The 25,823-nt window shown below is 47.6% G+C and overlaps 1 protein-coding gene across 2 annotated transcripts in view; it reads left to right on the forward strand.

The window, feature by feature from the left end:
- The window catches only part of CNOT3 (CCR4-NOT transcription complex subunit 3), an 894,807-nt gene that overhangs the window by 217,644 nt on the left and 651,340 nt on the right, over positions 1-25,823 (forward strand). For both annotated transcript variants that reach the window (XM_082273841.1, XM_082273842.1), the window contains exons 4-5: positions 14,620-14,694; positions 16,097-16,186. In XM_082273841.1, the coding sequence (XP_082129967.1) occupies positions 14,620-14,694; positions 16,097-16,186 (165 nt within the window). The remainder of the gene's footprint in view (positions 1-14,619; positions 14,695-16,096; positions 16,187-25,823) is intronic.

Here is a 25,823-nt window from a genome sequence, read left to right on the forward strand (position 1 = left end):
GTGAGGTTGGATGGAGAGCGTTTGTGAACAGCAGTTTTCAGTTCTTTCCACAGATTCTCGATTGGATTCAGGTCTGGACTTTGACTTGGCCATTCTAACACCTGGATATATTTATTTGTGAACCATTCCATTGTAGATTTTGCTTTGTTTTGGATCATTGTCTTGTTGGAAGACAAAACTCCGTCCCAGTCTCAGGTCTTTTGCAGACTCCATCAGGTTTTCTTCCAGAATGGTCCTGTATTTGGCTCCATCCATCTTCCCATCAATTTTTTTTTTTTTGAAAAAGATTTTTATTGAAGTCCAACTTAGGCACACAGTGCAACAGAAACATTACATAACCAGCATAGCACAACAGCCTCCAAGGGGTAAACATCCAGAAACAAAAAATGTTCCATAACACATATGGTATACAGTAAAAAAGGCAAAAACCCCTCAGACAGCCGCCGATCAGCTCGCACCAACCATGCGCCCAGTAGGACCCCAAGTTTTGCATTTTTAAAGAAAAACAACATCCCGGAACCCCCCACCCCTCAGCCCAGAACCAAGATCCAGGCCTCCCCACCCACACTCCCTTAGGAGGAGCAGGCGAGCTGGCCATCTGAACAAACCCCCCACAGGTGACAACCCAGAGAAACCCCCCATACCAATCCACCAGGTCCGTGGCAGAGCACACCAATCACTCAACAGTCACACATCAGGGGAATGATCTAAGCCTCAATCCGCCCCCCATATCGCTCCAGACCCATCCTAACCATTAACCTGCGGTTCCACTAAAGTAGCCTCCGAGTCCACCCATCGGTACCACACCTTCCTAAACTTCTTAGGTGACCCCCTAGCCTCATAAGTCATCCTGTACAGTACAATGTCGGCATTCACCACCCGTATCCACATCCCAAGAGTCAACTCCGCAGTATAGATCCAACTCCTGGCGATCAATTTCCTAACGCAGAAAAAAAGAATGCGGAGAAACAGCTTGGTGGCCATATCTAGACCCTCCACCTCCACGACCCCCAGTAAACACACCAGGGGAGAACAAATATTCGGGAGACCAAAGCTATCCGCAATAAATTTCGTAACCTGAGACCACAGTGGTCGCACCTTAGGGCAGTCCCAGACCATATGCAGAAAGGAGCCTCGATCTCCCGAACACTTGTGGCACAAATCAGTATCCCTCTTACGCATAGAGAACAGACGAACCGGAGTATAGTAGGTCTGGTGTAGATATCTCAGCTGTATCATCTTGTCGGTCGAAGAAATAACCGTGCCCAAATAATTCTCCAATACCTCCTCCCACTGCTCCTCGGTCAAGTCAGGAATAAAGGTCACCCACCTAGCCCTGGCCCTATCCACTGCCCCAGAACCCCCAGGACACAGCGCCCCGTAGTATCTGGAAATCCGTTTCATCGGCTCCGGATCCATTAACAGAGCTTCGAGCGAGGGGTTAGTCAAAACCACAACCCCCCCCCCAAACTGCACCCGCACCGCGTGCTGAAGTTGTAAGTACCTGAAGCGCCACGTCCCGGGGATCCCAAAGGTCTCCCTCAGCTGTGTGAAGGACACCAACCTACCCTGATAGAAGAGCTGATGTAGGTACTTCAGACCATATCTAGCCCAACTACCCCCATCTTGCATACGGACAAACTCCTTCAGCGCCGGATTAAACCACAAAGGGCTATTCGGCGAAGTCACCAAAGAATCGTCCCCGATCCGCGCGGCACAAAGCCGAAAGATTTTCCCCGGCAAACGCATCACCGACCCCAGGTCCCGCCCAGGAGCCCCCCCCCGATATAGGACATTAATCAGCGATTCAAAGGAGGAGGCCAGGGCCGCCTCCACCTCAACCGCTGCGTTAGGCACCTGCGGAAAATATCTCCAATGTAGGAAAACCAACTGCGAAGCAAAATAATAAGAACGCAGATCCGGCACCGCCAGTCCCCCTCTCGCCACCGGGCATTTGAGCACCGACAAGGCCACTCTAGAAGGTTTATTACCCCAAAGCAGAGTAGTAAGAATAGCATCTATCCTCCGGAACACCCCTCTAGGAACATAGACCGGGGCATTAGAGAGTACATACAAAAATTTGGGCAAAAATATCATTTTAAAAATGTTAACTCTGCCCAGCAGCGAGAGGGGGAGCGACCGCCACCGCTCCACTCTATCCCTAAAAGCATTCACTATCGGAACAAGATTATTCTCCAGAAACCTGGAGATCGGGAGCTGAAACACAATCCCCAAGTACTTAAACGAATCGGTCAAAGGGATGGGGCACCCAGCCGGAGCCACAACCCCTTCGTCCAAGGGAAACAAGGAAGATTTGGTCCAATTGATACAAAAGCCCGAGAACTCCCCGAACTCCTGAATCACTCGGATGGCATAATTCAAAGAAGGCCCCGGATCCTGCAAATACAAGAGCATGTCGTCCGCATATAGAGAAACGCGCTCTTCCATGTGACCCACCCGCAAGCCACGAAAGACCATACTCTCCCTCAACCTCATAGCCAAAGGTTCCATAGCCAGGGCGAACAGCAGGGGCGACAAAGGGCACCCCTGCCTGGTCCCCCTATGCATCCGGAAAGATTCAGAGATCTGCCCATTCACCCTAACCCTCACCGTAGGCTCCGTGTACAATAACCGCACCCACGACCGAAAGATAGGGCCAAAACCGTACGCCTCCAACACCCTAAAAAGATATTGCCATTCGACGGAGTCGAAGGCCTTTTGTGTATCCAGAGAAGCCACAACCCTCTCCCCAACCACGTCGTGTTTTGCCTGAAGGTTAACAAAAAGTCTCCGCACATTCATTTGCGCACACCGCCCCGGCATAAACCCCGTCTGATCCGCCTTAACCAATTTCAGGATAACCGTCTGTAACCTTAAAGCCAGGACCTTCGCCAAAATTTTGGTGTCTACATTAATCAGCGAGATTGGTCTGTACGCCCCACATTCCCGGAGATCCTTCCCGGGTTTCGGAATAAGGACCACCAGCGCTTCCCTCATAGAAGGGGGAAGAACCCCACCCTCCCTCGCAGAGTTATACAGAGACAGCAAACGGGGAGACAAGACATCCCGGAAGGTGTGATACCATTCCGACGGCAGACCGTCCAAGCCGGGGGATTTCCTGGGGGAGAAGGACGCAACTGCCTTCTCAATCTCCCCCACCGAAAACCCCCTATCCAAAAAGCCCCTGTCCTCCTCCGACAACTGCGGGAACTCAACACCCTGCAGATAATCATCCAGCTCCGACTGCTCCCTAATCGAGCAGGACTTGTACAAGTCCTCATAATAGTTGGCAAACTCCCGGAGGATACCAGCAGGATCCGTCACCTCCCGTCCCTGTTCACCCAGAACACACCCCACATGCACCGGAACCCGATCCGAGCGGGCCAGGAAAGCCAACAATCGCCCATTTTTGTCCCCAAACTCAAATACCCTCCTCCTCTGGGCCAACATCGTCCTAGTCGTCTGGTCAGTCAGGAACAGTTGTAAGTCCCTAGTCGCCTGTCTCCACCTAAGCAACCCAGCTGGGTCTGGAGCATCCACATAGTGCTCTTCCGCCCCGGAAACTTCCAACTCCTTCTCCACCCTCGTAGAGGCCAGCTGACGTTTAAAACTTTTTAATTCAGTCATGTAAACCCCCCGCAAAGTAGCCTTAAACGCCTCCCATTGAAGCGGGACCTCCCCATACCCCCCATTCTCCCCCCAATAGGCAGCTATGGCTTTGGAACAGGCTATTTTTATGTATTCCTCCTGCAACCAACTGGCCTCCATCCTCCACTGACGAACCCCATCCCGAAAACCCACCCGAAGAGAGAGGGCCAGGGGGGAATGATCCGAGTGAACTCTAGGTAAATATTCCACCGAGTCCACCAGGCCCAACCCCGCCTCTTCAGCAAGTACCGTGTCCACCCGAGACAACGATTTATGCGTCTCCGAGTAGCACGAGTACTCTCTAGCCAACGGGTGCGCATATCTCCACACATCCCGAAAGCCATAAGTGGTCAACCACCCCGCAAGGGGGGCCGGAGAACCAGCCACAGCTCTCAGCCTGTCTAGTTCAGGATTCGAGACAGCATTGAAATCCCCCATAAAAAACACCAGACCCTCCGCCACCTCCATAGCTGCTTGAAATATCTCGTCAAGGAGAGCCAGGGAGAATGGAGGAGGCAGATACACATTCACAATAGTTAGCACCCTCAGGCAAACCTTAAAAACCAGAATGACATATCTCCCAAACACATCCGTTTTAACAGTGCGCACCGTTATGGGCAACGCTTTTGTAACTAAAATGGAGACCCCCCTAGCATAGGAAGAATAAGTAGAGTGATACCCCTGAGCAATATGTGCCCTTTTTAGGGAGAGGATCCTGGAGCCCTGCAAATGAGTCTCCTGCAACAGAATCAAATGAGGCTTATGCGTTTTCAAATAATCAAAAATCAACGAACGTTTGAACTTAGAGTTCAAGCCCCGGACATTCCAGGACACCAATTTCAGCCGCTCAGCCATCATCTGAATGTACCGCAAGCAGAAGGCTCCCGCCCCTGACCCCATCCAGGGCCCTACCGCCAAGCAAAAGCTCCAGGAACCTCACCCCCGAGCCCCAGAGAACCCCCCAACACAGCATCACAGTAATCATATGCCCCCCCACAAGTCCTGGCCACAGTAAAGCCTCCCTGGTCACCTGAAATGAAAAAAACAAAACAAAAACCCGTCCCAACTCCCTTCCCACCCCCCCCCCCCTGCACCCAGCCCCAACCCGCCAAGTGCCTCATCCCGTAACACCCAACAGTACAAACAGGCAGAGTCCCTCTCCTAAAAGAGGACCATACACCCCAACTCCAGTCCCAAAGACCTAGTAACCCAACATAGGCAGTCTCTCAGTCTCCGAAAAAAAAAAAAAACAAAAAACACAGCCGGTCCCCTCCCCCCCTGCAAAAAAAACTACAGGGAGACCAGGGGCGGCAAAGGGAATGGCCAGGAAAAGGAAAAAAAAACCCTTCTCTTTTTCCCCGACCAAAAAATCCAACAATACAAACCCCCCCAAAAAAAAAGGGGAAGGGGAGCAGCAAAAATCGAACCAACCAAAAAGAGTCCGTCTGTCCGCCTGCAAAAAAAACAGTTCCACCTGTAGGTGCACAAACTCCAGTTGACAAGCTTCAGTCCCAATCAGCCTCCAGACCAAAAAAACAAAAAACTCCTTCAGGATCCCCTCGCATCCAGCCACTCAGTCGCCTCCATAGGGTTGTTGAAGAAATGGGTCTTGCCCCCATCCAGCACCCGCAGCTTAGCCGGGTACAGCACGCTGTACCCCAAGTTGAGCTCCCTAAGGCGCCTCTTCACCGGCTGATAGCTAGCACGCTGCTTCTGCGTAGTCGCCGAAAAGTCAGGATAAATGGAAATGCGGTAGCCATTATACTCCAACGGAGGGCCATTGCGTGCCACCCTCAGAATGTTCTCTCTGTCCCGGAAGTGTAGCAGCTTCGCAATCAAAGAGCGAGGGATAGCCCCCCTCGGGGGAGCCCTGGCAGGTATCCTATGGGCCCTCTCAATGGCAAACAGTCTGGTAAAAGTAGCGGAATCCATGTTCGCCTTTAACCATCCCTCCAAAAAGTCCTCCGGCTTCCCAGCTTCCGCACCCTCAGGAAAACCCACAAATCTGAGATTATTGCGGCGCATGCGATCCTCCATGTCAGCCAGCTTCAATGTATGATCAGATATATGTTGTTTAGAGACCTGCACCGTTGTCTCCATAGGTCTCAGTACAGCTTCCACATCAGTAATCCTCCTCTCTGCAGCATGAGTCCTGTCCCTCACCTTTGCCACATCTTGTTTGAGAAAGGAGAATTCAACCTTAAGGCTATCAATTTGTTCAGTAAGGGAGGACCTGCAGAACTGTATGGCCTCCATGATCTGGGACAAGGATGGTTCCCCGGGGGCCGAGGGGGGGGAACCCGGCAGCCCTGCACTCACCGACTCCACATGTCTGTCCAGCGATCGCCCCCTCTGCTTCCCTCCCTTCCTAGGAGGCATAGGAGCGGGTATAGGAGCCACTGGATCATCCCAGACATCCCTGCCAGGGTGCGCATCGTCCCGCGCCATCGGCGCCTCCCCCGCCCGATGGCCGGCGCCATCTTGAGCTCCCCATGCGAACCGAGCCAGCCTGTCCCCCGGGGCCGCTGGAGGCACCTTCCCGTACTTCACCATCACAGGAGTCACCCCGTCGATTCCAGGGAACCCTCCCGAGCAGCCAGCAGCAACTGAAGCCAAGTTTGTGCACAGGATAACAGCAGGATCACAGGCACACAGACGGAGCTCTCCCCCTGTACGTCCTCACATGCCGGCCGTTGGCTCCGCCCCCTCCCATCAATTTTAACCATCTTCCCTGTCCCTACTGAAGAAAAGCAGGCCCAAACCATAATGCTGCCACCACCATGTTTGACAGTGGGGATGGTGTGTTCAGGGTGATGAGCTGTGTTGCTTTTACGCCAAACACAACGTTTTGCATTGTTGCCAAAAAGTTTGGTTTTGGTTTCATCTGACCAGAGCACCTTTTTCCACATGTTTGGTGTGTCTCCCAGGTGGCTTGGGGCGAACTTTAAACAACACTTTTTATGGATAGCTTTAAGAAATGGCTTTCTTCTGCCACTCTTCCATAAAGGCCAGATTTGTGCAGTATACTACTGATTGTTGTCCTATGGACAGTCTCCCACCTCAGCTGTAGATCTCTGCAGTTCATCCAGAGTGATCTTGGGCCTCTCGGCTGCATCTCTGATCAGTCTTCTCCTTTTTATGAGCTGAAAGTTTAGAGGGACGGCCAGGTCTTCGTAGATTTGCAGTGGTCTGATACTCCCATTTCAATATTATTGCTTGCACAGTGCTCCTTGGGATGTTTAAAGCTTGGGTAATCTTTTTGTATCCAAATCCAGCTTTAAACTTCTCCACAACAGTATCTCGGACCTGCCTGGTGTGTTCCTTGTTCTTCATGATGCTCTCTGCGCTTTAAACGGACCTCCTGAGACTTTCACAGTGCAGGTGCATTTATACGGAGACTTGATTACACACAGGTGGATTACATTTATCATCATTAGTCATTGAGGTCAACATGCGATCAGAGATCCTCACTGAACTTCTGGAGAGATTTTGCTGCACTGAAAGTAAAGGGGCTGAATAATTTTGCACGCTCAATTTTTCAGTTTTTCATTTAACCCCACTGAGCTTGAGCTGTTTTGCATGGAGGAATGGGCAAAAATTTCAGTCTCTCGATGTGCATAACTGATAGAGACATACCCCAAGCGACTTACAGCTGTAATCGCAGCAAAAGGTGGCGCTACAAATTATTAACTTAAGGGGGCTGAAAAATTTTGCATGCCCAATTTTTCAGTTTTTTATTTAACAAAGTTTGAAATCTACAATAAATTTCGTTCCGCTTCATGATTGTGTCCCACTTGTTGATTCTCCACAAAAATTTACAGTTTTATAACTTTGAAGCCTGAAATGTGGCAAAAGGTCGCAAAGTTCAAGGGGGCTGAATATTTTCGCAAGGCACTAATATATATATATATATGTGTATATGTATGTATGTATATATATATGTATGTGTGTATGTATGTGTGTATATATATATATATATATATATATATATATATATATATATATATATATATATATATATATATATATATATAATATAAACATTTTCTAAAGTGAAAGTGCAGAAAACAGAATGTTTTTTTATATATTATGTACTGCATGGGTTTCTAGTTTGGCAGAGAGTTCTGTTCTTGCTGGCCTCTCCACTCGTCGCCTGTGCAAGCACCCCCATAACGTTGAGGAAGGCTTGGTTGAATGAAGCCTTTGGGTATTTTCCTGAATCCCTAAGGCCGCTTCCTGTTCCCTTGCTAGCCAGGCCTCATCGATTGCCATCTGTAAATTGCGCTCCCTCAATGCCTGGTTCAGCTCCTGCTGCTGAATATCAGCCACCTGCTCTGATGTTGCTGGCTCAGTTTTTCCTCTTGCCTTTACAAAAACGAAGATAAGTTAGAAATGTGTGGTTTTTCAAACAAGTTTTTTACTGTGATTATATAGAGATAGATAGATATATAGAGATAGATAGATAGATATATAGAGATAGATAGATAGATATATAGAGATAGATAGATAGATAGATAGATATATAGAGATAGATAGATAGATAGATATATAGAGATAGATAGATAGATATATAGAGATAGATAGATAGAGATATAGAGATAGATAGATAGAGATATAGAGATAGATAGATAGAGATATAGAGATAGATAGATAGAGATATAGAGATAGATATAGATATGAGTGTTTTACACCTATTTCATACCGGAGACTACACCCTCTGGTGTTGCTGGAGGTTGCTGGTGGTCGTACTGGTGGCGACACTGCTGCAACCAGTTTTGAAGAGGAGGTGGTCTACTGCCGTAGATAGCGTCCATTTGGTCAAACCACTTTCATGTTCTTCTGTTTGAACCACTCCGGCTGTTGTGGTCCTTTATGGTTCTGTAGTCGCTTCTTAATTTGTCCCTACACTGCTTCAAGGTCCGGCGGTAGCCGTGTGCGGCTAACAGCTGAGCGACTTCCTGAAAAACGTTTTCATTCCTGGTCGCCACCATCCATCTTTTGCTGGATCCGCGCCTCATCTACTGACCAAGATTCAGACATTTTTTTTTTTTTGGTGTCGCAAATCAGTGACGATTCTCTCTGACCAATCAGTGGCCAGTAGTGACGACCAATCAAGAGGCTGCATCTGAAGGATTGTGGGGTTTCATGTTACTTTGGTATCGGGATGGCACGCTTGGAACCCCAACCGAGGTGGTACTGTTTAAGCAAGCCGTACCAAACCCTACCGAACCGTTCAAAGATGTACCATGCAGTGGAAAAGTCCCAAAGCGAGCCATAACGAGCCGTACCATGCAGTGGAAAAGCGCTATTAGCTTAGTTCAGGTTCTGCATATGTTGCGCTAACAGGTTGGACAACTCGCACTCCTTTTTGCTTATGAGAGAATCAGAGTCTTTTTCAGGCTGCTATTTGAATGAGAACTCCTGATTGGAACCTTATTGGCTGCCCAATTAGTCACGGTAGAAGTGTCCTTGGAGTTCAGAGTGAAAAACTCCTTAAGGTGGTGTGCTATATTAAAACAAACTGAGGGGTTATTCGATAGTGAACCGTTTAACCACTTCCTTACTGCTGGACGTCCTATGACGTCCTGGGCTTTAAGTGGGGATATCTGAATGATGCCTTTTTTTTTTTTCAGCCGGAGATTCCCTTCACCATAAGAACAATTATAGTGGCTGTTTAGCCGCTTGATCGTTCTTACAGGCGGGGGGGGGGGGGTGGCATCTACTGACTCGCCCCTGCGATCGGCAAGTCGGAGAAGGAATCGGCCGCTGGTGGAAATTCACCATAGAGACTACGAGGACCAGATGGTCCCCTGCAGTTTCTTACTCTCGAGCGTCACGCCCGGCCTGGCAGTTTTCAATATGGCATTGATCTTGGCTGAGTAGCCGTGATGGTTTTTTCTTTTTTTTTTTTTTTTTTTTTCTTTTTTTGTAATTTCAGGCTTTCTAGCCTGTAGGAGAGATCTGAGGTTTTATTGACCCCAGATGTCCCCATAAAGACAACCTGTCATTTACTATTCCTATTTCAAGGGATGTTTACATTCCTTGTAATAGGAATATAAGTGATTTAAAAAAAAAAAAAAAAATTAAAGTGCCCCCGTCCCTGCGTGCTCGCACACGGAAGCGAATGCATGCGCTCGTCACGTTCAATCCATACATGTGAGGTATTGCTGCGAACGTTGGAGTGGGAGCAACAATTCTAGCCCAAGACCTCCACTGTAACTCTAAATTGGTAATCTGTAAAAAATGTTAGTCGCCTATAGAGATTTTTAAGTACCCAAGTTTGACGTTGTTCCACGAGTGCGTGCAATTTTTTAAAGCGTGACATGTTGGGTATCTTTTTACTCTGTTACATCATCTTTCACATTCTACAAAAAAATTGGGCTAACTTTAGTGTTTTTCTTTTTTTTATCCAAGTTTTTTACCCCCCCAAAAAAGTGTTTGAAATATTTCTGCGCAAAAACATGAAAAAGTTGCAATGACCGCCACTTTTGTCCCTAGGATCTCTGCCAAAAAAAAAAAAAAAATTATATATATATATATATATATATATATATATATATATATATATATATATATAATTAGGGATGCACCGAAATGAACATTTTGGACCGAAACCGAAAATGCAGGATGCCATTGGCCGAAAACCGAAAATGACTTTCCCCAAAAAAAAATTAAAATAGATAGAAGAGGGGCATACACCAAAAAACTGGCAGCAACGTACACCTGTCGCTGCCACCCTGTCACAGTATATGTACTGTGACGGGTTGACAAGAGGTTAATTTAATTACCAATGGTATTTGTATTATGCAGCATGAGGGGGTTAATGTATTGTCACTGATGCATTAGTGACCGACCAGTGGCAGGTAATCAACCCTTTTGTGCTGCATTAGTGCAACCAGTATCAGTGTTAATTAACACTGGTTGCACTGATACTGGTTGCACTAATGCAGCACAAAGGGGTTAATTAACTGCCACTGGTCGGTCACTAATGCATCAGTGACAATACATTAACCCCCTCATGCTGCATAATTAATACAAATACCAAGGGTAAGCTGCCTCAGCTCTCAGCGTCCCTCTCCAACTCACTCAGCTCCTCCGGTCACTGTGTCCATTATTCAAAAGTCCCGCCTCTGGCCGGCCGCCCGCCTCCCGGTGATGTCACTACTACTAGGATCTGTCCATGAATGAACTGACACACCGGGCGGGCGAGCGGCCTCTAATAGCTGTCACTATGAGCCGTTCACTTCTCTTCAATTCCCTGACAGTCCCAGCGGCCGCTAATACATAGTACTATGTGATCCTTCCTGTCAGCTCAGCGGGACTATGACTATGTGTGAATGAGATCTGATCTGACCTGACACCGGGCGGGGGGGCGGGTTGGAGCGGCCGCTATTAGCTGTAACTATGCAAGCGCTTCACTTCCTTGTCAGGCATGTATCTCCGCTGACAAGGAAGTGAAAGGCTCACATAGTTACAGCTAATAGCGGCCGCTCCAACCCGCCCCCCCGCCCGGTGTCAGGTCAGATCAGATCTCATTCACACATAGTCATAGTCCCGCTGAGCTGACAGGAATGATCACATAGTACTATGTATTAGCGGCCGCTCGCCCCGCCCTTCTGCCTGGTATGTCCATTCATTAATGCAGAGATCATAGTAACAGGGACGTCATTGAGAGGCGGGCGGCCGGCCAGAGGCGGGACTTTTAAAACCTGCCCTGCGCTGCGCTGCGCCCTCCTCCTTCCTCACAGCGGCCATATTAATTTCGGCACCGTTAACCCATTATCGGCCGAAATGAGAGAGGCTCATTTTCGGCCGATAATTTCGGTGGCCGAAATTCCGGTGCATCCCTAATATATATATATATATATATATATATATATATATATATATATATATATATATATATATATATATATATATATATATATATATATATATACATTTTTGGGGTTTCCGAGTAATTTTCTAGCAGAAAAATTATTTTTTACATTTAGGAGCGGAATGCCCGAAATTGCGCGGTTTGGAAGTGGTTAATCTCTAGGAAGCAGGGCCCCTTTGACATATCAAGGTGTCACAGTCTAGAGCACTAAGTGATCTGACCATGTCCTGTCTGCTACATGCCCGAAAGAGGGGTAATGTAGTAAGAATCGTGAATAAATGATCTATTCTAGATTAGGTGTTATGAAAGGGGGGACCCTTAGACTCCATTCACACTAATACGACTTGTCAACCTGACAAGTCGCGGACCATCGCGGTCCATTGTGTGGTACAGGAACGGTTCTAATAGGCGCGACACAAGTCGCTCCGACTTAGAAAAAGTTTCCTGTACTACTTCGGGGCGACCTGGAGCGACTTGCATAGACATTCATTTTATGAAGTCCGTGCAAGTCGCACCGAAGTCGCGGTGCACACGACTTCACAGGTCGCCCCCGAAGTTGTGCCGCTGCAGTGTGAATGCGGTGTTATTTATATTATAATATATTTTTTTATTTTTTAATATAGTTATAAATATAGGGTCTGGGATTTAAAGTAACGTTTGTCTTTGCAGATGAAACCATGCTATGCAGTGAAACAACATCCTTACAGGATGTCTCCAACTTAAAAGCTGAACCTAATGCAATATTTAATTGTGCAACTATGTGGCAGATGGTTTAATTTTGATAAATGTAGTTATGCACTTGAGGGCTTAGAGTATGCATGCATCATACATGCTAGGGGGAATGCTTGTAACCCATAAGGTTACAATCGGGGGCTATCTCATTCAAAAAGCATTCCGCCTGAAAGACTCAGATTCTCTCATAGTACAACTGGAGGAATCAATGGTGTAGAAAGATCTGGGTGTTCTGATAGATCATAAGCTTAATAATGACATGAAATGCCAAGCTGTGGTTTCCAAAGTGAGCAAAACTCTTTCTTATATTAAGAGAGGTATATGGACAGCAGAGATAGAGATTCTCTTTTCCTCCATACATAGTGCCTCCTTGTGCTCTGTGAATAACTTAACACCAGTTTCACTATGTGGACCACTTCTGTATTATATACATGTTGATTATATTCCCCCTTAATGTCCTCTTCTCAAGAGAGAATAAATTCAGTTTCTATAATCTTTCCTCATAACTTTGCTCCTCCATGCCTCTTATCAGTTTGGTTACTCTTCTCTGCACTTTCTTCAGTTTCCCAATATCATTTTTGTGAACTGGTGCCCAAAACTGAACTGCATATTCCAGATGAGGTGTTACTACTGATTTGTACAGGAGTAAAATGATTTTAATATACAGGGAATATCCAATTAACTCTTGGGGGATCAGGAAGACATTTTTGCCCATGCTGCAGCAAATTGGATCAGGCTTTGCTGGGGTTTTTCTTTCCTTTTTTTTTTTTTTTCCCTTCCTCTGGATCAACTGTGGATATAGGATTATGTATAGAAGATTGTATCTTTTTTTTTTTCCTTTTTTGACCCTGGTTTACCATGATGCTACTTAGTGCTGAAATCGTAGCACGATTTCAAAGTAGCAGGTCAGTGCGATTTCGGATGCTACTTGAACGACATCTGTGCGGCTTCACCCTGAAGTTGCACCCGAAATCGGCAAAAGTCATGCAGGGACTACTTTTGCATATCGGTGTAGCACCGTAAAGTCGGCGTTGCACCAATTGGCTTCAATGTGAACGAGGGCTTATTGTTGGTTAACCACTTAATGACCGCCCGCCCGCCCGCCGCAGTTTTACGTCGCTACTTTGACGTTAAATACTGGGGTTATGGCAGCAGATAGCTATCTCGGAGATAGTTATCTCGGAGCAGATAACTCCTGCCAAAACCATGGTATTTTTTTTATAGGGTGGGCGGTCCTCTCACCTTCGCCGCGGGATCACTTTTATGGGCAGCGGGAGAGTTGCCTCCCTTTCGCTTTCCCCGCTTTCCGAAACCGTCGGTATCGGGGATACTGCTTTGGTCCTTTCCCCTCATAGGCAGGAAGTCGAGTGATGGGCAAGCTGGTCCCCACTCGACTGTATGAACTTGGAGGACTATCGCTTCTTCTCAACGGGCTTATAGGGCCCATATTTATTTCATGAGGAAAAATACTTTTTTTTTTTTTTTTCGCACTTTAGTGTAGATGTGAGATCTGAGGTCTTTTGACCCCCAGATCTGACCTTAGAGGACCTGTACTGCTTATATATATATATATATATATATATATATATATATATATATATATATATATATATATATATATATATATATATATATATTAAAGTGTTAAAAAAAAAGGGGGGGGGCTAGAATAAGAAAAAAAATAAATTTAAAGCGCCCTGTCACTCCGAGCTCGTGTGCAGAAGCGAACGCATACACAAGTAGCACCCACATATCTAAACCATGTTCAAACCACACTCGCCACAATCGTTGAAGCGAGAGCAACAATTCTAGCCCTCGAACTCTAAACTGGTAGCCTGTAGAAATTTTTAAAGCATCGCCTATGGAGATTTGGAGTACCAATGTTTGTTGCCATTCCATGAGTGTGCGCAATTTTGCAGCATGACATGTTGGGTATCTGTTTTCTCAGCATAACATTATCTTTCACATTATAGAAAAAAATTGCGCCCCCTTTACTGTTTTTATTTTTCCCCAAAAAATTGAGTTTGTAAGACTGCTGCGCAAATATGATGTGACATAAAGTATTGCAACAATCTCCAGTTTATGCTCTAGGGTCTCTACTAAAACAAAAAAAAAAAAAAGTATGTATATATATATAATTGGGGGTTTGAAGTAATTTTCTAGCAAAAAATACTGATTTTAACTATAACATGTGTCAGAAATAGGCCTGGGTCCTTAAGTAGTTAAACTAGATGGACTTGTGTCTTTTTTTTTTTTTTCAACCGTACTGTAACACTGATATGCAATGGTCTGAAGACTTTCAGTATCTAGTTTTTTAAGTGCATAATAAGAGTACTTCATCCTTTTTTTTACTCCTATAGCTACACAATGCAGCAAATGCAAACCAGAAAGAAAAATATGAAGCGGATTTAAAGAAGGAGATCAAGAAACTACAGGTTTGTTTTATAATCTGTTAATACATCTACTACAGATTTAGAAAATGTTACGCAAGATTAGTGTTCAGACTGAACCCATCATCCTGAACTATTTTTTTCCGTATACTCTTAGTGTATATATTATATTTACTTTTTTATTATTTTCATTTCTTCAGTTGCTTCCATGATTTTTGGTCTAGGCGAAAGTTATGTCATACATCCAATGAGAAATTATGAGCATTTTTTTTTTCTTTCATCTAAAGGACAGGAGGATGGAGCTTTGTCAGCTAATTACACCCTCCTGCCTGCATGCCTGAGCAAAAGCCAATTAGATTCCAGGAAGTAAAATGGTACATGAATCATGTGCGCTTAATGAAGGTGACCATGATTAGAAATGCTGGGCATGGGAGGTTCCAAGTTATTCCTTAGCAGAATTAGGCATGGAGACATGGATGGGTGATAACCCCTATTGAATTTTTGTCCATTAGGGAAATTCACCCTCTTTGTCCTGCTTACCAGAATAGGAATAAGGGGGAAATCTTCCAATGAGGACATTAGTTCTGGTGACCACTTTCGGGGGATTTTCGCTCACTTTTTGGCTATGGGTCAGGAATTTATTAGAACTCTGCCCAGTTGGGACACAGATTGCAAAATGGGCTCTATCCAAATTGAAAGAAATGTTTGGCTTTAGTTTTACTTCAAGGATTAATTGAATAGTGTTTGTAGTGCTCTCCTTTAACATTACTCAAGATAACGCCAGAATGTGAATTTAGTTGGAGGCCTAAATATTAGTGCTTTATTTCTTATTATTTATTATCTTATTTATTAATATTTCCCTCTTTCAGACACATTCTCTTTAATGCTAGTGATTTGTAAATTATCACTTGGTAAAATAACTCATTCAGTTTAAAATATAAATAAAGGAAAAACTTTTTTTGCATAGATATAGAAAATAAAAACAAAAATATCCCCCCCCCCTTTTTTTTATTTTTTAAGAAGTTATCACAAAACTATATTCTCAGCTGCATAAGAGTTGGGGGTAGGAGAAGCAAAAGCACACTGAGCTTCCCAGTGAATGGCTGTGCCGCAAGGGCCTTTCAGGACAAGTCTGATCATTGGAGAACAGCCGAGTTTCCCGCAACGCTAGATAACTGACCACGATGTTCTCTCCTGCTTAGTGTGATCCGCTTTTAATAGGAAAGCAAGGAGACTAGCAGGAACACCAGGGAATTCACACAAAGGAAGACGAGAACAGGATATTTTCTCTTACAATTACATGGTACATTAGGCACATATCAGGAATATGCAGTGTTTTAGTAACAAATGCTTTAACAGCATGCATGATTTTCATTTTAAAAAAGTTTTTTTTTTTTTTTTTTTGACGGATATATTCTCTTACTGAATGTATTTATATACTTGACAGCGATTGCGGGACCAAATCAAGACATGGGTAGCATCCAATGAGATCAAAGACAAGAGGCAGCTCATTGAAAACCGGAAACTAATAGAAACGGTAATTTTCAAAAATTTAAATATTAGAGTGCCAAGTATAAGAGGGAACTCTAAACAAAGCACAAAAAAAACAATACTGTGCAAATTAGGAAACAAGGGTAACAAAGTGTACCTGTGCTTTTTATTTTTTTGTGTGTGTAATCTAGCCCTCTGTGTATTTCTTTCAATTCCAGCTTCCAAAACACTTGTGTGTGTTTTCAGTACAACTGGAAAAAAAAAAAAACATCTTAACTTGATTTTACATGTGCTGATGTACTGGCAATTTTCATCTAGCTAGTATTCTTTAAGAGATAACAGCATTTTAACCTAGATTTCCCCAATGTATGTGTAGAAAATATACCTAGTATTTATATTGGATATAGACTTCGCAAATTTGGTACCTTTGCTAACTGCTTTGATTGTGAGCGAATTTAAAATCTGTTTCTCTTACGTCCTCCGACAGTCGCCGCCTCTTCATATTCGTCACAATGGGTATTAGACTTTGCTCCGTAGGAGTAGCTAGGCAACAGAATATGTTAATATTAAAGCTTTTAACATATCCCACCCCCAGGGGGTGGTCCCCTCAGTCTATACCCTCCTGCTTCCTGTTCCATACCTCAGTTTCAATGTCTAGCTTTCAGGAGTTAGCTGGCTGTTTCTGTGCTGGGGCATTTTGTCTCAGCCTTTATCTTCTTTTTGATTTTATTTGAGTTTTTTTCTCTTTCTTTACTTAGCTGTTACTTTTGTCAGCATTAGTTAGTTCTTCTGATGAAGAGGATCGTGCGGGCTGGGTCTCGGGCTGGCCCCCCTGGTCGCAGGTTGTGGGCCAGTGGCTTCCCAGCCTGCCATCGAGCGTTCAGTCAGGTATTTTTCCTGGCACATGTGAACGACCCATCCCTGTTCGCTGCAAGGATGCTATGGTGAGGTGGCTACCTCACTGGACGCCATGCGGTTTCGTCCTGGCTGCGACTCTCCCTGTCACATATGCAGTGGCTTGATCGCTTGTGCGGGTTCCCCACGTCACTCAGCAGGTAAGTGTACTCTGTGTGGGGACCTGTCTGTTTAGTGGGTGTCAGTCTGGGACTGTGTAACCCTGCATGTCTGTTCACACTATGGGTCTCCCTGTCTGGATGCTGCTGTTGGCTGCAAGTAGGGGGGCTGTGATACACTGTTCTGTGTGCATAACTGTGTGATTTCTCTGTGTGACATGCTATGTGTTGTAGGACATGCTGTGGATCATGTTTTGTGCAACATGCGGCGGCCGCTGCTGCGGTCTGCCATTTTAATGATGACTACAGGCAATGAGGGCTTCTTCTATAGCTGGGAGCGGCGTTTTTGGCGCCAAGCGCCGCCATTTTGGCGGCGATCGCTCCGACCTCATGTAGCACTGCATTTACCTCCTCCCCCGGCGGCCATTTTTTTGTAGCCTTCCATAGGCTTTATAGGAGCGGCTTCTTTTGCATCACTTCCTTTTCCCTGGGCACACCGATCGATGCAGCAGTGTTCTTTCCAGGTTTTTATCCTCCTTAGTCCTGTTTTCCTTGCCTGAGTTTGTAGTTTTCCCTGTGGGGATCACATTGTGCTGGTGTGTATGTGCGGTGGGCTGCGCTAGTCGCGTTTTTAAAGGGACAGTTACCCATTTTTCTTCTGCACACTTCTGGGGGCATGGATTCTCAGGAAAGCAAATTTCCTCCCACCTTACTGGGTGGACAAGGGGCTGCTGCTGTTTCCCCTGAGGGGGGCGATTTGGCCACCGTTGTGGCTAACCTGGCTGCTCAGGTGCAGATGTTTGTGGCTGCTCAATCCACTAAAAGGCCCAGAGTTTCAATCTCCTCTGATTCAGAGGGCGAAGGTGATGGGGCTGCTATGGCTGGGGTCCCCTTATCGGGGTCCCGTTCGTCCCTGGACTTTGCAGGGTCACAGGGGGATGCAGAGGTTGAAGGTTGAGGGGGTTGATGATTCTCCCCCTGGCTCGTCTGAAGAGCTTGCAATCATGGATGAATTGGTTGCTTCTATCAAACAAACGCTGCATTTACAGGATGAACCATGTCCACCTGCCGTTCTTGCTTCTTATGGGACACAGCGGAGGCGCAAAACATCACAGGTTTTTCCTTGCACTGAGGATTTTCAGCGCGCTGTTAGTGAACAATGGCGCAATCTAAAGAAACCTTTTGCTGTGCCAAGTAGGTTCAAGCTGCGTTATCCCTTCACACCCGCCACTGATGAACGTTGGTGTGTACCACCTCCGGTGGATCACGCGGTGGCGGTTTTGAATAAATCCACTGCGATTCCGGCAGAGGATACCCCGGTGTTCCGGGACGCTACGGACAGGAGACTGGAGTCTCTCGCCTGTCATACTTGGTCAAACTCGGTTACCGGTTCCATGCTAAAAGCTATTTTTGCTTCCCTTATGGCAGCTCAGGCTGTTGCGGATTGGACGCAGGTACTCAGGCGCGTCCTGGTGGCTGATTCTGCCCCGCCGACGACGTTGGCTATGGTGGATCAGATCCATCAGGGTGTCATGTATTTGTGTGATGCGGAATTGGATGTCATTGATTTGGCTAAAATGTTGGTCTGTGGACCAATCGTCTCGCAAGACCTTGGCTAATTTGCCCTATTCAGGATCTCGCCTTTTTGGCGACTCACTGGATACGCTGATTCTGATTCTTGGGGTAAGAGCACGCTCTTGCCCCAATCTCACAAGGCTAAGGGCGCTCAAGGTAAGAAGCACGCTTCATTTAGGCCCCTCAGGGGTCCTTTCGTGCCTTTCGGTCGCACTATAAGGGCAAGCCCTTCAAGGGTCAAGGCTCCCAAAAGAAACCGTGGGCAGGTAAGCAGAAGTCCGGCCAGTCCGGATCCGCTGCCCATAACAACGCGGCCTGAAGGGACGCCCTCACCCAGTTCTGGGGTGGGGGGACGTTTGCTCGGTTTTCTTCAACCCTTGGTGGCCCGCGTTCGGGACAGGTGGGTTCAGGAGATCGTTCGGTCTGGATACAAGATCGAGTTCCTCTCTCGGCCGGCAAACAGGTTTTTTCCCTCAAACCTTCAACTGTCTCCGGAGCGTTTGCGGGATCTGCACCTGGCGGTGCAGGACCTGCGGGCTCAGGGAGTGGTGGTTCCGGTGCCTCATCGGGACAGATTTCGGGGGTTTTATTCAAATCTGTTCACTGTGCCCAGAAAGGAGGGCAAGGTTCGTCCAATTCTGGACTTAAAAGCTCTGAACCGCTTTGTGCGGGTTCGCAAGTTCCGCATGGAATCCCTGCGCTCGGTGGTGGCTGCCCTGGTTCCAAGAGAATTCATGGCCTCCATCGACTTGAAGGATGCATACCTACACATTCCCATTTTCGAGGGTCATCAAAAGTACCTTCGATTTGCCATTGCGGAGGATCATTATCACTTTGTGGCGTTACCCTTCGGTCTCGCTTCGGCTCCGCGGGTTTTCACCAAGCTGCTTGCGCCAGTTCTGGCCTTATTGAGAGCCCAGGGTATCTCAATCCTGGGGTATCTGGACGACATTCTGGTCCGGTCTGCGACCAGTCAGGGTCTGATGAAGGACCTGTCCGTTACGATGCAAACTCTGCAGGAGTTTGGTTGGACGATAAACTTACCAAAATCTACGCTGTGCCCGTCGGTTCGTCTTCCCTATCTGGGTATGATTCTGGATTCGGTTCCGGCAAAAGTCTTCCTGCCGGAAGACAAGCTCAAGACGCTTCAGGACGAAGTCGGGTCCCTTTGGGACGTTCCGTGCTCATCCCTCCGGACGGGCATGAGGTGTTTGGGTTTGATGGTCTCGGCTTTCGAGGCGATTCCCTTCGCCCAGTTTCACACGAGGGATCTCCAGGCGGAGATCCTGTCCAGGTGGGACGGGCGACCACAATCTCGATCTTCAGATCTCGTTGAGTCTTCGTACGAGAAGGAATCTTCTATGGTGGCTGCAGTCCCCGGCGGTGTCGGGCAAGTCTTTTCGTCCATTTTCGTGGACGGTGATCACCACGGATGCCAGCCTGTCGGGCTGGGGCGGTATTCTGGGCGTTCTGTCCGCCCAGGGTACTTGTTCGGAGGAGGAATCCTCCCTTCCGATCAACATTCTGGAATTGCGGGCGATAAATCTTTGCCTTCAACGTTGGACGGACAGGCTACAGGGCTGTCCGGTTTGGGTTCAGACGGACAATGCCACAGCGGTGGCCTACATCAACCACCAGGGGGGCACCAGGAGTGCCCGAGCGGCTCTGGAAGTGACCGACATTCTGTTTTGGGCCGAGACACATGTCCCGGCGATAACGGCAGTTGACATTCCGGGGGTGGAGAACTGGCAGGCGGATTATCTGAGCCGTCAGACTCTGGACCAGGGGGAATGGTCGCTCCACCCGGAGGTTTTCCAGATGTTGTGCGCAAAGTGGGGTCTTCCGGATGTGGACCTGTTCGTGTCTCGTCTGAACAACAAGGTGGGAAGGTTCGTGGCAAGGACGCGCGATCCTCGGGCAGACGCGTCAGACGCGTTAGTGGCTCAGTGGCATCAGTGGCACCAGTATCGGCTGATGTATGCATTCCCACCAATTCAGTTGCTGTCCCGGTTCCTTCGCAGGTTGTCCTCGGAACCAAGAACAGTGATTCTGGTGGCGCCAGACTGGCCCCGCCGGTCTTGGTACGCAGACCTCGTGAATCTGGCGGTCGACGCTCCATGGCGTCTGCCTCTTCGGGAAGATCTTCTGTCTCAAGGACCGATATTCCATCCTGCTTTACAGTCACTGGCTTTGACGGCCTGGCTGTTGAGACCGAGGTCCTGAAGGATAGGGGTCTCTCTCCGGAGGTCATTCATACTTTGATCAATGCTAGAAAGGCCTCTTCGGGGAAGATATACTACCGTACTTGGAAGGCCTACTTTACCTGGTGTGCGTCCAGGGGGTACTCCCCTCGCTCATATTCGGTTTCGAGAGTGTTGGCTTTCCTTCAAACGGGCGTGGACCAGCGTTTGGCGTTGGCCACGATTAAGGGTCAGATTTCTGCTCTGGCCGTTCTTTTTCAGCGCCCTGTGGCGTCTTAATTCTCTGGTTAGCGCCTTTGTTCAAGGGGTGCGACACCTGGTCCCTCCTCGGAGGGAGCCTTTGCCTCCATGGGACTTGAACCTTGTTCTGTCCGTGTTGCAACATGCTCCCTTTGAAAAGATCAGGGAGATCTCGTTACCTCTGTTGTCCAAAAAGGTCGCCTTTTTGGTGGCGATCACTTCGGCTCGCAGAGTTTCGGAACTGGCAGCTTTGTTGTGCAGGTCTCCGTATCTGGTACTCCACTTGGATAAGGTGGTCTTGCGACCTAATCCTTATTTTCTTCCGAAAAGGATTTCGGAATTTCACCTCAATGAGGACATTGTCTTGCCTTCGCTTTGCGTGAAGCCTGAGCATCCGAAGGAGGTGGCTTTGCATTCCTTGGATGTTAGGGCGATCAGGGTTTACCTGAATTCGACAAAATCCTTTCGCAAGACGGATTCTCTTTGTCCTTCCTGAGGGACCTCGGAAGGGCATGGCGGCGTCGGCTTCTACCATCGCCAAATGGATCAGACAGACCATTGAGCAGGCATATGCTTTGAAGGGGAAGGTTCCTCCTATGCCTGTGAAGGCGCACTCTACCAGATCTCTGAGTACGTCTTGGGCCTGTCATCATCGGGCCTCTGTGGCCCAGGCGTGTAAGGCGGCGACTTGGTCGTCCGTTAACACCTTCTCTAAGTTCTACAAAGTGGATGTTCAGGCATCAGCAGATGCTTCCTTTGGCCACAAGGTTCTTAGTGCGGCAGTACCTTAAGGTCCCTTGTTTTTTTGGGCCCTTGGCTGTTTGGGATGTTTTTTTTTTTATCCCTAGGTTATTTGTTCTTCCTGGGTTGTTTGCTCCTGTTGAGCAAGCTTTTTTTCATGTTGCCCAGTTGGTTTCCTTCCCTTGGTAAGGTTACTTTCTCTGATGTGGAGACTGCGTTGCCTTAGGCGCGGCTGCGTTTCCCACCCCTCATGTTTGCACTGCTTTGGGACGTCCCCATTGTGACGAATATGAAGAGGCGGCGACTGTCGGAGGACGTAAGAGAAAACTGAATTTTTGTAAAATCTTACATGAAAAATTCCTTTCTCTGAGTCCTCCGACAGTCGCCGCCCCTGCCTCTCTTTTGGGGTTTGTGTATGTACTCTACTGCTATTCTACTGAAACTGAGGTATGGAACAGGAAGCAGGAGGGTATAGACTGAGGGGACCACCCCCTGGGGGTGCAATATGTTAAAAGCTTTAATATTAACATATTCTGTTGCCTAGCTACTCCTACGGAGCAAAGTCTAATACCCATTGTGACGAATATGAAGAGGCGGCGACTGTCGGAGGACTCAGAGAAAGGAATTTTACAGGCAAGATTTTACAAAAATTCCGTTGTGGCTATAGTGTGGTCATGATTAGTAAAATGCACTTTCATGTGTGTCAACATTAAGGACCTTTTACACACAGGCTTATGAAAATAAGCAGCATATTTTTCTGCCCGGACTGGGCAGAAGAATGCCTTCAATGTTACAATAGGTATGCACGTATACTGTTTTTGCATGAATGTATTCTTTTGGCCAGGATATTAACTCACAATTAGATTCGTATGCTCAGTTTTTCTGCTCAAATGCTCTTGGAATTTACCTCTTAGTGTCCCCCCACCCCCCCATTTCTGCCTGCAATCTCTTCTTCAAAATAAACTTGTAAACGCCTACGTGTACATGGTCACCTAGGGCCATACATAGGGGTGCTTTTACAGGCAAAAACATACCCCACTGAACACCTGCATAAACAATATTTCTCTATCATCCATTGACAGACGCAGCTCTCATACTTCTTATCCATTGGGTTATTCTGCCCCCTGCAGGAGTAGTTCTAGGCAGAAAAAAAAAGTAATTTCTCTGTCGCTCATTGACAGACGCAGTCCTCTTTGATTAATATCAAATTGGGTTATACTGCCCTCTACAGGAGTAAGACACTAGGCAGAAGAAAACGTTCTGGCCACACCTTAGGGGCAGTCCCAGAGGGTATATCCTCTCTCTCTGCTACAGGATGTCAGTTTTTTTTTCTGTCTAGTTAGGAGTAAGGACCTAAGTTCCTTGCTGGGATCTTTGGTCCTGGCAAGATTTTTTTAGATAATTTTTTTTTTTTTTTTTAGGCAGCTTTTTTCTCCAGTTGTTCCTGTGAGATCTTCAAGCAATTATGCCGGATCTGGGCGACGGGCTGGATTTTGAGGTCCAGTGGTCACTCCAGCCGGCCTACAAGCGCGTGCAGATTCCAGCTCCGCGCTGGATCGGCCGCGACACATTTAAACAATTATGCTGAAGCTGGGAGACGGGCTGGATGTTAAGATCCAGTGGTCACCCCAGTCAGCCTACGAGCGCGTGCAGGCCCTAGCTCCGCGCTGGGTCGGCCGCGACATAGTCCCACTGGACGGGGACTGGCCCTGCGAGTTAAACGTCTCGCCGGGACGCCGACGACCGTATTGGTCGACAGCCCCCCCACCTCGGAGAGGGGTTCTGTTAGGAGGGGGTGCCTGCCGGTTCCGGTATGGTGAGTAGTATGTTCCCCCTCTCCCCTGTCGGGTTTTGGGAATAGACACGGGCCCCTCTGTGGATGGTCGGACCCTCTTGATCCTGGGTCCCCCCTCTATCCTATAGCATGTGTCACAGATCTCCCTCTTGAGTGTGATTTGGTGAATAAGAACCAGGAGGCTTGGTTTGGGAGCTGACTATCGGATAGTCACTGTATGAGTGGGCACTGTAAAGGGACCATGACTGAGGTCAGGGGCTGGCGTTACTGTTTAAGATGGCCATGTAAGAGGGTGATATGATCCTACCTTATACATAAGGTTGCAGTTACCTGGACTACCGCCATCCGCCGCCGCCATCCTTCCGCAGGCCCCACAGGCTGCTGCCTTCCTTCCGCAGGCCGCACGTTGTAGCAGGCCGCCGCCATCTTTCCACAGGCGCAGGCCGCCGACATCCTCCTGCAGGGCCGCCATCTTGGCGTAGCCTCTTGTCTCCTGCATGGGGGCGGTCATTTTGGAGACGCCCAGCTACCTCGAGGAGTAGCAGAGGCAGCGCCGGAAGGCGTGTAAAGGGGTGGAGCCGCCTCCTTTACCCGGGAAAACAATCCACAAGACTTCCTGTCTGTAAAGGACAGCGCTGAGAGCAGTTTGGTAGAAGCGTCTGTGCATCAGGTGGTAAGCCCTTGGGGTCTTTCTCTCTCTCTCTGTGGGGGTCCGAAGCAGGTAACACTGAGGGGTGCTGTTGCGCTGGGGGATTACAAAAAAAAAAAAAGTTTTTTTCTTTTGCAATTTTTGTTTGCTGGCAAGTGTCTTGGATTAATCATGGACCATGCCACACATGTATCCCCACCTGATCCCCCTCGAGGTGGCCGAAGGATCCTCCAGTGCCCCACTTATGATTGATGCATTGTCAGCGGTTTTGGAGTCTTTTGTATCCCGGGTGGAGGTGGCCTGTCAGGGACGGGGGGCAAAAATGTGACCCCCCGCCTACCCCTATTTCATCTGACGCTTCAGATACGGATTCTGAGCTTGTCACTGCAGCTGCAGGTCCCTCTTCTGGGGCTGCTGTCTCGGGTACGGTCTCCTCAGACAGTGAGGAGGACGTTTCTGCCTCCGCCATAGCACAAGAAGAAGCGTTGGTGGACGCACTAGTTGTGTCTGTCCGGGAAACCTTAAGTCTTGAGGTTACACCGGCAGAGGTAGCTGATACTGAAATTCCTTTTGGTACTAGCAAGCCTACCAAAATGGCGAAGGTTTTTCCCTTGCCCAAATGTTTTGGTAATCTAATTAAAGAAGAATGGGGTCGTCCGAAACGAGCCCCTGCTATTTCCAAACGCATTGCTAGGCGCTATCCACTTGAGGAATCCCTCCTTAAAAAATGGACAGTACCACCAGTGGTGGACTCACCGATTTCCAGACTAAACAAAGCCACTGTTATCCCGTTGGAGGACGCTCCGTCCTTTAGGGATCCGGTGGATCGTAAGGTGGAAGCAGAATCCCGCTCCATTTTTTCCCTGATAGGGTCAGCCTTTAGGCCAGTAGTTGCCATTGGTTTAGTTTCACAAACTTTGACAGAATGGACCAAATTGTTACGCCGTGACCTAGAGGGGAGAAGTATCCCCCTGGCAGTATCCAATTTGCTGGAGCAGATGATTCAAGGGCTACAGTTCATCTGTGACGCCGCCCTGGACGTCACTCCATTGTTGGGGCGTGCATCGGTTTCAGCAGTAGTCCTCAGACGCGTGTTGTGGTTAAAGTGCTGGTCGGCGGATCAAGGTTCCAAAAAAGCTTTGGCTAATCTCCCCTTTCAAGGGAATCCCCTGTTTGGGGCCACCTTGGATGAGATTATAAAGGATCTCACTGGGGGCAAGAGCACTTTTTTGCCACAGACTGCTAAGGGTAAAGGACCTCGTAACAGACGAGGACCTTCCTTTTCCGCTCATAAAAAGTTATTTCGTTCCGCTGGGGCGGGCGATAAGGCGAAGCCCTCCAAAGCCCCTTCAGGGGGTTTCAAAGGGCGCTGGTCGGGTAAACAAAAGTCCGGCTCAGCCAAACCCGAAGATAAGACCAATACAGCCTGAAGGTGCGCCCCCACCCATCTCTGGGGCTGGGGGACGTCT

Source organism: Pelophylax lessonae, assembly GCF_965119305.1.
Source record: "Pelophylax lessonae genome assembly, chromosome: 12".
Lineage (NCBI taxonomy): Eukaryota > Metazoa > Chordata > Amphibia > Anura > Ranidae > Pelophylax > Pelophylax lessonae.